Source organism: Ylistrum balloti, unplaced genomic scaffold (genome assembly GCF_031769215.1).
Source record: "Ylistrum balloti isolate Yb309-2 unplaced genomic scaffold, AGI_CSIRO_Ybal_v1 Utg370122, whole genome shotgun sequence".
Classification (NCBI taxonomy): Eukaryota; Metazoa; Mollusca; class Bivalvia; order Pectinida; family Pectinidae; genus Ylistrum; species Ylistrum balloti.
In genome coordinates, this window is record NW_026782138.1 from 671,970 (window position 1) to 687,477 (window position 15,508).

The following is a 15,508-nucleotide window of genomic DNA, read 5'->3' on the forward strand; positions in this document are numbered from 1 at the left end:
ATGTGAAAAAAATTATTGGTAAGATATAAGCTTACTTTCCAACATGAAATGGTAATGTAAAATTACAAACAATCAAAAGGATAAGCAATTAACCACGACTTCTGAACATTGAACACAAGTGTACCGATTTCTCAGCTATGCCATCTGTAACTCCATCAAAGTGTATGGAACAATTGTCTGCAAACTACAACAAAGTATACAATCAACTAGCTTGAAAACAAATTGTACTATCTCTAATCTCATTGATTAAAAATTTTCATTTAAATGATTCAGAATTAATTCAAGGCAATATTTACAACAACAGAAAGTTTAGGGAAACAATTATACAAATATATAATACCTATGTACATACTAAATATGTATGGATATTATTGTTAACAACAAACTAGGTCATTCTAGAATCTCCACAACACTATTCAGATGATTAGCATACAGGACACACGTATGTTTAAACAACGAGCACTTCTGATTATAGTGTATTTACTGGCATAGACCATTCCGTCTTTTCCTAACTCAGAGTTATCTGCTCTTGTGAGCAGGTATTGAATGTTACATCATTAGTTTGCAGGAGAAAACTAAGTCATTTGCTAACAGATTTAAGATGTTACTTTCACAAACTAATGACAAATCTGTAACAATCAATATCTACTTACACTAGTACATAACTGCATCATGAGGAGACAGAATTCCGTGGGCAAAGTCCCATATCCAGATATAAGTGTTTCTTAAAATGTTAAATCTAAAATTTATACCCACTATTGTTACTTTTATATGCCATAATATTCAATAAGGGAAAACTTATAAAACAATATTCAGGGTATCTAAAGGTGAAAGTTCAAAGTAAAAAGGAACCATTACATTTTGAGGTGGGGAAGGGCTTATATAGGCTTTTGATTGTTGTTCAATACCCAAGGAATTTGTTCTATAAAATCTTTGTGAAATGAAATAGGACCATGTAAACCATCTTGATGTCCTAAATCAAGATCATGGAGGCTGTCTGAGGGCAGTTGAGTAAACAGGCCCACTAGGCATCTTTTCCAGGAGTTAACACACAAAGTGTACAAAAATCCATACACATACTCCTGATACAACCACTGACTGCAGAAGTTGAATGTTCTGTTAAAATATTTAAATTCAATAAATTTTAAGTTGCTTTGCCAACATACATATCCAATATACCTGTAAGTATATATTTAACAATAAGCTATCAGTCTGTACAGGTATCTATTATAATACTCTTTTTATGATGTGCATCATCAAGGCAGATTTAGGTATCTTCAGTCCCCCCCCCTCACCAACCCCCAGCATCACAATACACATATCTACATAATTATTTACAAAATAAACTTGACCTGTCTACAACAGCAGTTCTAACAATGATTTAATCACAGACAGTGTTGTCTCCATAGCAACGTGTATAATAACAACAATATATTTTATGGTATTATGCATCTGATATTTTGTAAGGTTTATAACTGGTAAATAATAGCACTGAGTCAAGGTGAACATACACACATCCACAATTACAGTTTGGCAGTTGTCTCTGTAAACTTAGAACTAACAATCATTGGATATCAAAGAAACAAATCTTATACATATTTTTTTCTGTATTTCTTTTTTCCTCTTGGTAATACAGTATCTGTAATGATATAACATGAGCTTTGTAGCACTCTGTATACATTGGTTCTGCGTAATATATTTTTAAAAAATGTACTCCCATTCTCCTCCCCTAAAAAAATAACAATATTATAATCATTCAGTATACAAAGTACTCATTGCTGTAGTGGTTTTTGTTTGTTTTGTTTTTTTATCATTCAATTTAAAATCAATTTACTAGAACACTCATTTAAAACAATGTCTTATAAACAGTAACAATCTCTAACCAAAGTTTCTCAATAGGTTTCAAATAGAACAAAGAAAAAGTACACAAATTTGGCAGGAGGAACAAACACTTTTCGGTGAGAGACACTTTAAGGGTGTACAATCTGTGACCACTACCAAGAGACCCTTTATGGGTGTACAATCTGTGACCACTACCAAGAAACTCTTTATAGAGTGTAGAATCTTGTTGTAAGCTTGTCATTTCAACTTTGTTACATTTTGTTTAACAGTACAAATAAAAAATGTTTTGAAAATGATAAATTTTCATTAAGGTATATTACATTATCAATGCCTAGATACAATTCTAAGTCTTAAAATTTGTTGTCAACAGTTCCACCAGAAGCCTTTACTTTCACTAAAGCTTATTGCATATGTCTAAATTAATGACATGCAACAAAGACAAAAGTCCTTCAAATGTTTTGATAAATTCTAAGCAAAGGTTTATCAATATGAACTCTACTTGTATGTCATGACCCCTGCATAAGAAATTCAAATTGTTCAAGATATGTTCAATAATTTTGTAACAGTTGGTAACGTTGTCAGCCGTAATGTACTCTGTGGTCAGTTCTCTGGCTGATACACAATGCCACCTGGCCCTGCCAGAGAAGTCTTGCCCATGAGATCAAGGTCAACCTGCCGTGCAGCCTGCCTGCCCTCAGAGATGGCCCACACTACCAAAGATTGGCCTCGTCGACAGTCTGTTGTGTAAAACATCAACATTAAAACACAATGCTCACTGTACTTAGAAAATTATTCGTCAAATTATACCTCAATAATTTTCTTGAACCTAATAAAATTAAACATTTATCAAATTTCTAAGACAATATTTATTTAATAAATCTCTGGATGTATCCTTCTACATTATCAAGACAGAATAACACTGATCAACACTTTTAAAGCATATACAAACCTTTTAGTGTTAAAATATACAAAGATACATATCAAAATTTAATTTTTATTTAAAAAAGATAGTTTATGAAGGATGAAATAAAAACAAAATATACCTCCAGCAGCATAAACCTTGGGAACACTTGTACTGTATTTATTTCTGGGTGTCTGAAAGTTCCCTCGGGGGTCAAGTTTGGTGGAAATTTCTTCTACAATCTTTTTCTCTGGCCCAAGGAATCCCATCGCCAACATAACAATATCACACTTGATGAACTGTTCAGATCCTGAAAAATATGAAAATTTCCTCTTGAGATGAGATTCTGAGGGACAAATTCTGTCTGTTTTATAAAAAATCAGTTATCAATTAACTTTTATCTCAACATTCAGTCAAAATCTCCATTTCACAATACATCATGATATATCTTTATACATATACAACAGCAGCATTATTTCCAATATGGCCACCATATATTTGATGAAAATGAAAGGAATATCTTAGGTATTCTATATTAAACTAGTAAGATGTATGCAGGAATACATTACTCTGTTAATAAAATAGTCAACATGTTGAGTCTAACTGTATAGAGGTTTCACAACAAATACCACAGAGATCCATGTTTATGTATAATAAAAAAACCCAGAAAATATAATTAAGTGTAACTAATAACAATGTGCAACATACTTGATTATATGAAAATTGTAAATAATTATTTTAGTTTTAGGATTTTCTATGTTGAACATTCTGATACATTTAAATGGTTAGTGACACTTAATTTCTAGGTTAGAAAAAATGTGTAAAGGGTAAAAAACTATCATGATGATATTTCCATAGTCACTTGACTATGGCAGTCATAGTTATTTTGCTCTTGCAATTCTATTATGTGAGGTTTTTTCCCCTCAATAGTCACCCCTACTTAGGTCCCTCTCCTGTACTAACACTGGGGACTAGTTATAGTTACAATTTCAAAGTACATCGTAATGAGTGTCATACCTGGTACATCGGCCATTGTCCAGCGGCCGGAGTCATCCTTCTTCCACTCCACTAATATAGTGTTGATACCACAAACATTACCTTTCCCATCATCCACGAAGTTCTGAAACACATCGATACTTCATGTCAACAAACTCTAATAAAGATTTCTGGTGGGGCAGGTCAGAAAACAGCTGACTACAGTGGAGAAGACATGATGTCAAGGAAATTCACTAACACGGCAACACAAAAGATTACCATATAATACTGATAATCAAGCTAAGGGACACTTCATTGCTGAACTGATCAACACCAATCAGACACTTTCCAGAAATCAATATATAATTACTGTGCTCTTGATGTTGAATATCCTTGGGTCACGTCCAAACTTCAGTTCTACTTCCTCATGTCCATAATCCATTTTGAAAACACGAGGCCAAGTTGGCCAGGGGTTGTCATTTGCCCGAGATGGAGGAGGAGGTGGCAGGATCTCAAAAGATGTGATACTCTTGGCACCCTGTTGCAAACAAAACATAACTGTGATTTATTAGGAAATGTGAAGCATAGCTATGATTACTAAGGCAATGTGAAACATAGCAATGGTTGCTATGGAAATCTGAAACACAGATATGGTTACTAAGGAAATCAGAAACAATTCTGTAGTTACTATGGAAATCTAAAACATATCTATGGTTACTAAGGAAATCAGAAACATAGCTATGGTTATTAAGGACATCTGAAAAATATGTTTACTTAGGAAATCTGTAATATAGCTATGGTTACCAAGGAAATCAAATATAGCTATTGTTATTAAAAAAATCTTAAAGAAACATCATACTGAGGTAGCTATACAGTCACACCCTGTGTCACCATCCCTCTCCCCACTGACTTACCTGTCATAGAGAGGTGACTATACAGTCACACTCTGTGTCACCACCCCTCTCCCCACTGACTTACCTGTCGTAGAGAGGTGACTATACAGTCACACTCTGTGTCACCATCCCTCTCCCCACTGACTTACCTGTCATAGAGAGGTGACTATACAGTCACACTCTGTGTCACCACCCCTCTCCCCTCTGACTTACCTGTCGTAGAGAGGTGACTATACAGTCACACTCTGTGTCACCACCCCTCTCCCCTCTGACTTACCTGTCGTAGAGAGGTGACTATACAGTTACACTCTGTGTCACCACCCTCTCCCCTCTGACTTACCTGTCATAGAGAGGTGGCTATACAGTCACACCCTGTGTCACCACCCCTCTACCCTCTGACTTACCTGTCATAGAGAGGTGGCTATACAGCCACACACTGTGTCACCACCCCTCTCCCCTCTGACTTACCTGTCATAGAGAGGTGGCTATACAGTCACACCCTGTGTCACCACCCCTCTCCCCTCTGACTTACCTGTCGTAGAGAGGTGACTATACAGTCACACTCTGTGTCACCACCCCTCTCCCCTCTGACTTACCTGTCGTAGAGAGGTGACTATACAGTTACACTCTGTGTCACCACCCTCTCCCCTCTGACTTACCTGTCATAGAGAGGTGGCTATACAGTCACACCCTGTGTCACCACCCCTCTACCCTCTGACTTACCTGTCATAGAGAGGTGGCTATACAGCCACACACTGTGTCACCACCCCTCTCCCCTCTGACTTACCTGTCGTAGAGAGGTGGCTATACAGTCACACCCTGTGTCACCACCCCTCTCCCCTCTGACTTACCTGTCGTAGAGAGGTGACTATACAGTCACACTCTGTGTCACCACCCCTCTCCCCTCTGACTTACCTGTCGTAGAGAGGTGACTATACAGTCACACCCTGTGTCACCATTCCTCTCCCCTCTGACTTACCTGTCGTAGAGAGGTGGCTATACAGTCACACCCTGTGTCACCACTCCTCTCCCCTCTGACTTACCTGTCGTAGAGAGGTGGCTATACAGTCACACTCTGTGTCACCACCCCTCTCCCCTCTGACTTACCTGTCGTAGAGAGGTGACTATACAGTCACACCCTGTGTCACCACTCCTCTCCCCTCTGACTTACCTGTCGTAGAGATGTGGCTATACAGTCACACCCTGTGTCACCACCCCTCTCCCCTCTGACTTACCTGTCGTAGAGAGGTGGCTATACAGTCACACCCTGTGTCACCACTCCTCTCCCCTCTGACTTACCTGTCGTAGAGATGTGGCTATACAGTCACACCCTGTGTCACCACCTCCGATAATCACAACATCTTTGTCCTTAGCATGGAGCTTCAGGAATTCCAGGTCATTTCCTTGCTGTTTCTTCTGCCAAGTTTCCAAGAAACTCATTGCAAAGTGAATACCATTCAACTGACGACCTAAAAAATATCGCAAATAATAACTGGTAGTTTTTTAAACCAGCATGTGCATTCTCAGACACTGGCCGAAATATTTTAGCTGTTTTCGAACATATAAATCTGCATATATACATAACATTAAGAATAATAAACACCACTGTGTTTGTTCAATTGATTTACTACATCGACTGAAAAACATCTTCATGACATAGCCCAGTTCTCATGCAAACCAGACTTGGATTATGTGTAGAACTTCAAGTTGTGATACTATGAGGTAAATATGAACCAAATCTGTTCAGAAGTTCTAAAGGTATGGCATTGATTTGGAATGGACATAAAAAGAATAACAGCACTTGTCCCATCCCTCAGCAATAAAATTGAGGGCAGAGATAGTTCATAACAAGTGTAGGTTGGTTCTTCCTATTTGACATTCAGACCATATACGGGTAATTCACCAGGCTGTATGACGTGCAGTGACTTACCAGGTATGGGAAGATCCCTTGGATGTGTGGCCCCTAGAGCTAGCACCACAGCATCATTGTCCTGTACCAGCTGTGTAGATGGGATGTCCTTACCAACCTCTACTCCAGTGACAAACTCTATCCCTTCCTCAGCCATCAGATCAACACGGCGCTGGACAACCTACAGGACACGCCATGTTTGATCATTTGAGGGAGAAACAGATACACCTAAATATCTGACTGGATGTATTATAAAAATCATCATCTCATACTTTTGTAACCTTATAATAAATCAATTCATAAACACGATTTCAAGTTTCTGTTACAAATGTTCATACAAACTACAAGCTTGTGTTTGAAGAAAAGGATGTTTCGAAAGATATTTGTAAAGAATTTAAAGGGCGTAAATGAAGTGCTATCGATATGTAACCGGACATTATGTCATATACAAGACCTACTTACCTCCTTGCTTAGTTTCATGGTAGGTATGCCATATCTCATCAGCCCTCCAATGCGGTCATTTCTCTCATATACAGTCACTAAGTGACCAGCCTTTAACAAAAACATATCAACAACTGACTTGTAAAGTAACACGTATTTAACATGTAAACATGACATGATTTCCCCTAATATCTTGAAAATCTTAAATACTCGACATTACTTTTCAAAATGTCATTCATTACAGATATCAACCAAACCATAAGCTGTCCACAATATAATAATAACCCAATGATCATAGCTTAGAGTCTTGAACTCTTGGTAGTCACCTTGTTGAGTTGAGCAGCAGCAGCCATTCCGGCAGGGCCACTACCAACAACGGCTACTTTCTTCCCTGTCCTGTGTAGTGGAGGTTCTGGCTTTATCCAGCCCTGCTCAAAGCCATGGTCAATAATAGAACACTCAATGTTCTTGATGGTCACTGCTGGAGAGTTGATCCCCAACACACAAGCTCCCTATAGGATATAACATAGTACTTCCTTTACATACACCAAGGTATCCAACAAGTCACACTTTTCAGTATGAGAAATAACATGTTTCACATTCAGACTTACTGTACATTTATTTATTCATTTTATTTATAGCTATACAACCTATCATTCACATTTAACTGTAAGTTGAACAAATAATTGTTCATTAACACATGTACATAATTTTATCCATTAAGACAAAGTGGATTTAAAAATGAGAAAAAGAGGTTAAATCTTATTGAACAACATGTAATTCCCAAAATTGGGAATTATTTTCTCTTAGTTTTTAATACGTCATTATTTGTACTTTCACAATCCGTTACCAGATTCACGCACAATGAAGAGTAAATGTAGAAAGAGACACTGTTGTAAGGCATATACTGTCTGGAATAGGGATGTTGTTTGAGGTCACATTGTGAAGCTTCAGTCTACAGGTAACATTATATAGAGGTTAAATCTACCTGAACTTAAAAGTTACCTCACAGGGAGCAGGACACACACGTCCAGTAAACTCAGGGAAGTTGTTGGTTTGTAATAGTTGGTCCAGGGCTTCTTTCCATTGGTTCTGTTAACACAACATATATTGTTAAGTGTATCAGAATAATGATTCATATATCGATAACAGAGTAAGCAATTACTATTTAATATTTTCTCTTGCTTCAACATAATGTGACCAGGATAAGAAATTCTGTAAATAGATTAATGGAATGTGGCAAACATTCAACTTTCTTATGATGCCACTGAAAAAAGAAACCATTTTCGTAGGGAAAGGCCTTTCCTCCTTTAATTAAATTGAAACCTGTAACTCAACATGAATTAGAATTGACCTTAGGCACAGCTCTGGTCCACCGTGCACTCCCCTGTAACAAAGTTTATACAGGCCTATGAGGCACAGCTCTGGTCCACCGTGCACTCCCCTGTAACAAAGTTTATACAGGCCTATGAGGCACAGCTCTGGTCCACCGTGCACTCCCCTGTAACAAAGTTTATACAGGCCTATGAGGCACAGCTCTGGTCCACCATGCACTCCCCCGTAACTACAACATATGCCAAAGGCACTTTTCACAAAGTTTATACAGGCCTATGGTAGTCAGATGTCCATATCATATGCTATATATAGACACCATCAATAATGCATGCAAGTGGCTGGTCTAACCCTCTTTGTCAACACTTCTAAATTCTAGGTTAGGTAATGTACAGTGAATGTGACTGCCTTTGTTTTTTTCGAAGGTTATATAATTAAATTCTTTAAATCTAATGTTTTTGGTTGCTGTTGTGTCAATAGTGTCTTCAGTTTTAATTAATATATTTCACAAGTGTGTTTGATATTTCAGTATCTTGAACGAGTGAAGATACAAAACATATTAGACACACGAGTGAAACATACTTGTTATCATACAAGTAAACTTTCTTTATCCTACAACAATTGCTAAACAAGCTTTAAGCTTACATCAATCACTCTTGATTGCGTGGATGGAAGCTTGTGTGTTTCACAGATACTACTTACTCATAACTTCACAGTACGCAACAAAATACAGTCAGTCATTTAAAAATCAAAACAAAACTGAATTTCAATGTTAATTTAGTTTTATATTCACATAAAAATGTTACTTATTTATGTCAATAACAGACAAAAGTTCCTGTAAAATATTCAGAGAGAGTTTACCCTGCGACAAGTTACTATGCTGCTGAAAATAAGGCAGCAACCTACAGCTGTCACTGTTGATGACACAAATCCCTGGAAATGTCTTACGTGTCAGCTCCACATTCAAGATGTTCGGTTGGGGATTGGATTTAATCTTGGATAGGGTCATTTGCATTGCATAGTTTGCTTAATTTCATAGAAATGAAAGCTTATCATGGAATTGAAGGTAGAATCACTAGTAAACAATCCCTTCAGGTTTCTGGTTTTGTGTTTTATGATTTGTCAATTTTATAAGCTAATTTGTGTTCTCTCTTTTCATTGGTGTAAGTCTCTATATTTCACTTAAAATAATGACAAGGTAAAATAAAACAATAGGAGAAACTAACTAAAACTAAAGCTTAGAATAAATAAATACATGGTGATAACTGACCCTGAATACCAAGTCATTCCACTTTGGTATGATGTTACTGAGAGGGCAGCCATTGTCAGATTGACAGAATGGCACGCCACAGTCCATACATCTGGCTGCTTGCTGCTGTAGTCCATCTTTCACCACACTGTGATTGTAAATCTCCTTCCAGTCCTTCTGTCGGGACTTCACATCACGGTATTGGTATGTCGCACGGTTGTACTTCACAAAACCCCTGTAAGTCATATCAATGTATACCTCAGACTATAACAAAACCATACAATGTTGGGTAAGGATTTCACTATAGTAGGAAAGGTAAATAATTCAGTGTAGGACAATGATCTTTGAAGATGATATACACTTTGAACAGTAAATATTAATCTTGGGTATGTAGTAAAAAAAAAATCTCACATTTGTTTGCGTTCTAAAGATATCTATGAAATTTATCATGGATTTTCCATTAAAAGCTTTCAAAAGGTTTGCTATTATGAAAATTCTTCAAACTTACATGTTGTCTGAAATAGGTTCTAGCATATTATATTAGAATTAAAAAACAGAAATTTCAAGATTACCTCAGTTTATCAAGCTTTTCAAGGTTTTTCTGGTTACGAACAGCGTCTGGTATAGTTTCCTCTATATCTACGACTTTCACCGCCTTGGTCTTCTCCTGTGGGTTACATACAAGATAATATGTCTAGGGATTTTTTATGACACATATACTAATGTTTTCATATACAACCTGAACAACTACTTGTCATTTTAGAAACAGATAAAATTAATGCATTTAGAATAGCTATAACAAATTATTTTCTTCAAAGGTCCTTCCCAAATACACAGGATTATAAAATCATTTTCTCTAATGATCCTTCCCTAATACACAGGATTATAAAATCATTTTCTCTAATGGTCCTTCCCTAATACACAGGATTATAAAATTACTTTCTCTAATGGTCCGTCGCTTATACACAGGAATATAGAATTATTTTCTCTAATGGCCCTTCCCTAATACACAGGATTATAAAATTACTTTCTCTAATGGTCCTTCCCTAATACACAGGATTATAAAATTACTTTCTCTAATGGTCCTTCCCTAATACACAGGATTATAAAATTATTTTCTCTAATGGCCCTTCCCTAATACACAGGATTATAAAATTACTTTCTCTAATGGTCCTTCCCTAATACACAGGATTATAAAATCACTTTCTCTAATGGTCCTTCCCTAATACACAGGATTATAAAATTACTTTCTCTAATGGTCCTTCCCTAATACACAGGATTATAAAATTATTTTCTCTAATGGCCCTTCCCTAATACACAGGATTATAAAATTACTTTCTCTAATGGTCCTTCCCTAATACACAGGATTATAAAATCACTTTCTCTAATGGTCCTTCCCTAATACACAGGAATATAGAATTATTTTCTCTAATGGTCCTTCCCTAATACACAGCATAAGCCTTCCTCACCTTTTCCTGTCCATTGATAATGAGATCCTCCCCGTAGCCATTTCCATTTACGCCATTGACAACACCATTCTTTACACCCTCGTCATTGTGTGCGGCAGCCTTCTCTTTCTCGGCCTCCAGCAGGGCCCGTTTAAACTCATGAGGAAACACCTGTTAAACAGTGTAACCGCCCAGTCAAAGCATTTCTGAGTACATAACACAATTTCTCTTATAATGATAAAATGGAAAACAATGTATATGCCATGTCTACATCTAATTTTTCATGTAACGAAGAAAAAAAAAACAAATAATGTGCCACATATTACAGTTACTTATGCATTGTGATTCTTTCAACATCCCAGTCTGTCCTGAATGAAACAAGAATGGACCCATCCTCACATCTAAAATCTTACAGGGATTCTAAATCAAACTTACAAAACTTTCTACAATCAAACTAATGCTATATACCTTAACAAAGTGGACTTTTTCCTCCTGCCAGTTGTCAAGAATTCTATGAGCCAGACGGGATCCTGTCTTCTCCTGGAACTCTGTTAGCAGGTCATAGACAAACGTAACATCCTCTGGAAGGTCAAGAGTCTCCAGGGCAACAGATTCCTGGTTACAACGCTGGTGGAACATCTTCAACCTATCATAGAAATAAATCACCATATCTCAAACAAGTCCTTAATTATACACCTAAACCTAAACCTAAAATAAGTGACACATCAGTTTGAAATTTGAGAATTCCTCTGAAGAAATAATGCAATTATAATCTTTAACTCTCAAATCAAAGATGGTTGTCTGTCTGATCAGTCCTAAAATCAAAAGGGCACAACTAGGTACCATGGATAGCATACATTTGCAAATTGAGAAATATCCATTCAGTTCTTCTGAAGAAATAGCAACAACAAACATACATTGCCAAAATTCAAGCGATACACCTGTCAGCCATTTTGCTTTTCTGATCAGTCTCCAAATCAACAAGAGACCCCAGAGCGATCTTGGCACCAACCATTGTTTGATCTTTATTTGTTCTTTGAAAGTTGGATCTTTTCCCTTCTTTTCTCCTCTATTTTCACTCAAAGTTATACAAAATCTGTACATTCCTCGGAAGATATAGTCCTTTAATTATTTTTATCATCTCTAATGGCCAAATCGAAGATGGTTGTCTGTCAGCCATTTTCTTTTTTGTGATCAGTCCCAAAATCAAAGGGGTACAACTAGGGACCAAGGAGAACCTAAACGTGAAATTGGAGAGAGATCCATCCAACACTACTGAAGAAATAGCAATAACAAACTGTTATTGTTGAAATCCAAGATGGCCACCAGTCTGCTCAAAATATATGGCACAACTATGGAACAAGGAGAACATACATATGAAATTTGAGAAAGATCTTTTCAAGAAATAGTTATAACAAAAATTGCTTATGGACAAAGGGACAGAGGACAGACCATGGACATAGGGGGAATTGAATAGTTCACCATCTGATGATGGGGGATAAAAAAAAACTTTTTAAGAAATAGCAATAAAAATGATTATCTAAGGATGAATGATGGATGGAGGGAGGACAGATGCAAGGCTATTGAAAAGATGATGGATTTAAAATTTAGTCATTTGAAGATCTCATTTATATTTCTTTTTTGTAATCCAACTGTTAAAAATTTAGCCGAGGAAAATAACCCAGCTCTGATAGTAAATGTTTTAAAGCTTGAACTTACTTGTCATATACATAAGCAATGCCACCAGACATTCCAGCTGCAAAATTCCGCCCAGTTAATCCTAGAACGACAACTCTGCCTCCAGTCATGTACTCACAGCCATGATCACCACAGCCCTGTCAGGAAATCAAGAGATCAACTATGAGGCCGTACAAGAGGTTCAAAATATAGTTAAAGTATACCAATTTCTTAATTTCATTGATTTTAAATCAGATGAAGCTTTCAGAAAAAGAACAACTCTCTTATAACATTACCATTGGTAAGGTTTCATTTAATGGAAAGTGCAAGTCGTACATAAATAATCTAGCACAGTATTTAGTGAGGAATGATAAAATAAGTACTACTTAGAAAAAAGAGCTGGAATGATGCTTAGTCTTTGTATAACTGCATCATCTAGATTCTTACCCAAAATAAGGTCAAAATGAGAAAGAAAATGTCAGAACTGAATTCTATATCATCAATCAGCTTATAAAATACTGTTTCAGTATGATATAGGGTGATAAGACATGGATACATACCTCACAGACAGCTGTCACTCCCGAGTTACGGACACAGAACCGCTCCGCAGTCTGTCCACAAAGGAATGCCTTTCCTGATGTAGCTCCATACAGGACAACATTGCCAACAATGATGTTCTCCTCAGAGCAGAATGCTGGAGACATGTCCTTTGGAGGGTAGATCACAATCTCTCCTCCAGACAAACCCTACAGAACATTGACATCATTTTATTTCAGCTTACTAATACTACATTATATTAATTTAAATGCATTTTCACCATAATGATCACTTAAAACACTCTAATTTTCGTAATTTTCTCCCAATTAATTACAAATTGATGCAAGTTTTTTACAGCCAAGAATCCCAGCTGACAAATATCTGTACCTTTCCAACATAATCATTAGCATCACCCTCCAAGGTCACATGGATGCCCTTGGCCAGGAAGGCACAGAAGCTTTGACCTCCTGACCCCTTCAGATTGATGAGAATACTCTTGTCTGGGAGTCCATCCTCTACAGTCTTCCTGTAACACCAGCTCTAACAATTAGTTTGTACTTTTGTCTTTTCATATACTGTGAGTTTCATTTTTATTGGAGACCACAATTTTTCTAATTTAAAGCTATCTTTATATTTTGTGAATTCTCAATCTTTGAAAATATGAAAATCAGAACATTTTCCTCATTCATCAAACTTTTTGTACTATAAAGGATCATCTCACATCACCATCTTTCCCCTAAATGATAATATTTCCAATGATCATACTTTCCTGACTCTATCATAGCTCTACAATATTATAATACTTTCCTGGTATGATCCAGTCAAGGTCAATGATAAATAAATTCCTGATAATAATTTTCAGTACTGTAACTGTAATATATGGTAAAATATGTCTCACTCATGTGAAGAGACTATAATAATATTCTGAGTATAGCCTAAGGATGAAGAGATGTGTTAAAGAATCTACAGAAAAAATGTCTTACTGGGACACATAGTAGCTAAGTGTGGCTCCAAAGGTGCGGTCCTCATTCCTGATGGTTGTATCTATGACAACTTGTTTTTCTTGACCTTCAATGACCTTTCGTGCTTTCTCCAACACTTTGTAATCCTGCAGAATATGTCAGCATGAGTCAGCAACATGTGTATGAGGAAGATTTTCTGTTAATATAATTATACACGCAGGTCACAGAAAATATCTATCAACATTACAGAGATATATAAGCAAACATACCAGTCGATTCTCCAGGTTGAACTCCTGCGACATGCTGCCTCCAACAATGTTGGTATCAGGGCGAAGGTCTAGTGCGTTTTTCAGCATAGCTTGGTAGTCTAGAAGACCAGCTTTTGGATTCTCTGGGTCAGGGTTAAAAGCTAATCTGTCTGTACGTCCCACAAGTTCCTGGAACTTTCTCAATCCCATCTTGGCCATAATCTCTCGGATCTTATAAAAAAATAAGTCCCAACATAACATCAATATTAATGCAATTCTTTATTTGTATTGTCCTCTGGTATGCAAACATTTTTACTTCTACACTCACAAGATTGAAAGGATAATCTGTAGAAATTTCTGGAAAATATTTTTTTTCTAAAGTCTAATGCAGGAAATCACCTATGAGAGTCAAGATTCTTGTTTCTTTTTCTTTATGATTTCACACTGCATAATGGACCTGAGAGTTAGATTTAGGATGGGATGTCAAACTTCTTACCTCCTCAGCAATGAAGAATAGATAGTTGACAACATATTCAGGTTTTCCAGCAAATTTCTTCCTGAGTACAGGATCCTAAAAGTGTTAAGGAAAATACATTTCAATGATGTTAATATCATTAGTATAAATATATGTAAATATATATATATATAGTTGATTTTCATCATATCACTATTATATTTTATTCCCATTTTGGTCATTACAAATCCAGGTAATCAATACCTTACCTGTGTTGCTATTCCAGATAATTGATACCTTACGTTGGTTGCTATGCCAGGAACTCAATACCTTACGTTTGTTGCTATGCCAGAAACTCAATACCTTACCGATATGCCAGGTAATAAATGTTTCACATGTGTTGCTACACTTGGTAATCTATATCTTACCTGTGTTGCCACGCCAACAGGACAGGTGTTGAGATGACACTTCCTCATCATGGTACATCCCATGGCTATAAGCGGGGCAGTACTAAAACCAAATTCATCAGCCCCCATCATCGCGGCGATCACAACATCCCGACCTGTTGGAACAAAACCACAGTCCTATCATAAATTGTCATAAGATAAAAAATATCAGATATGATGTGTTTTATGAGCTA

At 36.7% G+C, this 15,508-nt stretch overlaps 1 protein-coding gene across 2 annotated transcripts in view; it reads right to left on the minus strand.

Annotated features, from left to right (window-relative positions):
• Nucleotides 1-1,294: 1,294 nt before the first annotated feature.
• LOC132550388 (uncharacterized) overlaps nucleotides 1,295-15,508 on the minus strand; it is a 51,730-nt gene continuing 37,516 nt past the window's right edge. For both annotated transcript variants that reach the window (XM_060214450.1, XM_060214449.1), the window contains 20 exons: nucleotides 15,297-15,430; nucleotides 14,911-14,985; nucleotides 14,436-14,645; nucleotides 14,188-14,312; nucleotides 13,592-13,730; nucleotides 13,228-13,413; nucleotides 12,710-12,825; nucleotides 11,459-11,636; nucleotides 11,012-11,161; nucleotides 10,115-10,209; nucleotides 9,564-9,777; nucleotides 7,967-8,053; nucleotides 7,288-7,473; nucleotides 6,983-7,072; nucleotides 6,542-6,701; nucleotides 5,911-6,080; nucleotides 4,089-4,256; nucleotides 3,761-3,863; nucleotides 2,886-3,053; nucleotides 1,295-2,579 (listed from right to left, as the gene is read on the minus strand). In XM_060214450.1, the coding sequence (XP_060070433.1) occupies nucleotides 2,443-2,579; nucleotides 2,886-3,053; nucleotides 3,761-3,863; nucleotides 4,089-4,256; nucleotides 5,911-6,080; nucleotides 6,542-6,701; nucleotides 6,983-7,072; nucleotides 7,288-7,473; nucleotides 7,967-8,053; nucleotides 9,564-9,777; nucleotides 10,115-10,209; nucleotides 11,012-11,161; nucleotides 11,459-11,636; nucleotides 12,710-12,825; nucleotides 13,228-13,413; nucleotides 13,592-13,730; nucleotides 14,188-14,312; nucleotides 14,436-14,645; nucleotides 14,911-14,985; nucleotides 15,297-15,430 (2,891 nt within the window). In that variant the 3' untranslated portion in view covers nucleotides 1,295-2,442. The remainder of the gene's footprint in view (nucleotides 2,580-2,885; nucleotides 3,054-3,760; nucleotides 3,864-4,088; nucleotides 4,257-5,910; nucleotides 6,081-6,541; nucleotides 6,702-6,982; nucleotides 7,073-7,287; nucleotides 7,474-7,966; nucleotides 8,054-9,563; nucleotides 9,778-10,114; nucleotides 10,210-11,011; nucleotides 11,162-11,458; nucleotides 11,637-12,709; nucleotides 12,826-13,227; nucleotides 13,414-13,591; nucleotides 13,731-14,187; nucleotides 14,313-14,435; nucleotides 14,646-14,910; nucleotides 14,986-15,296; nucleotides 15,431-15,508) is intronic.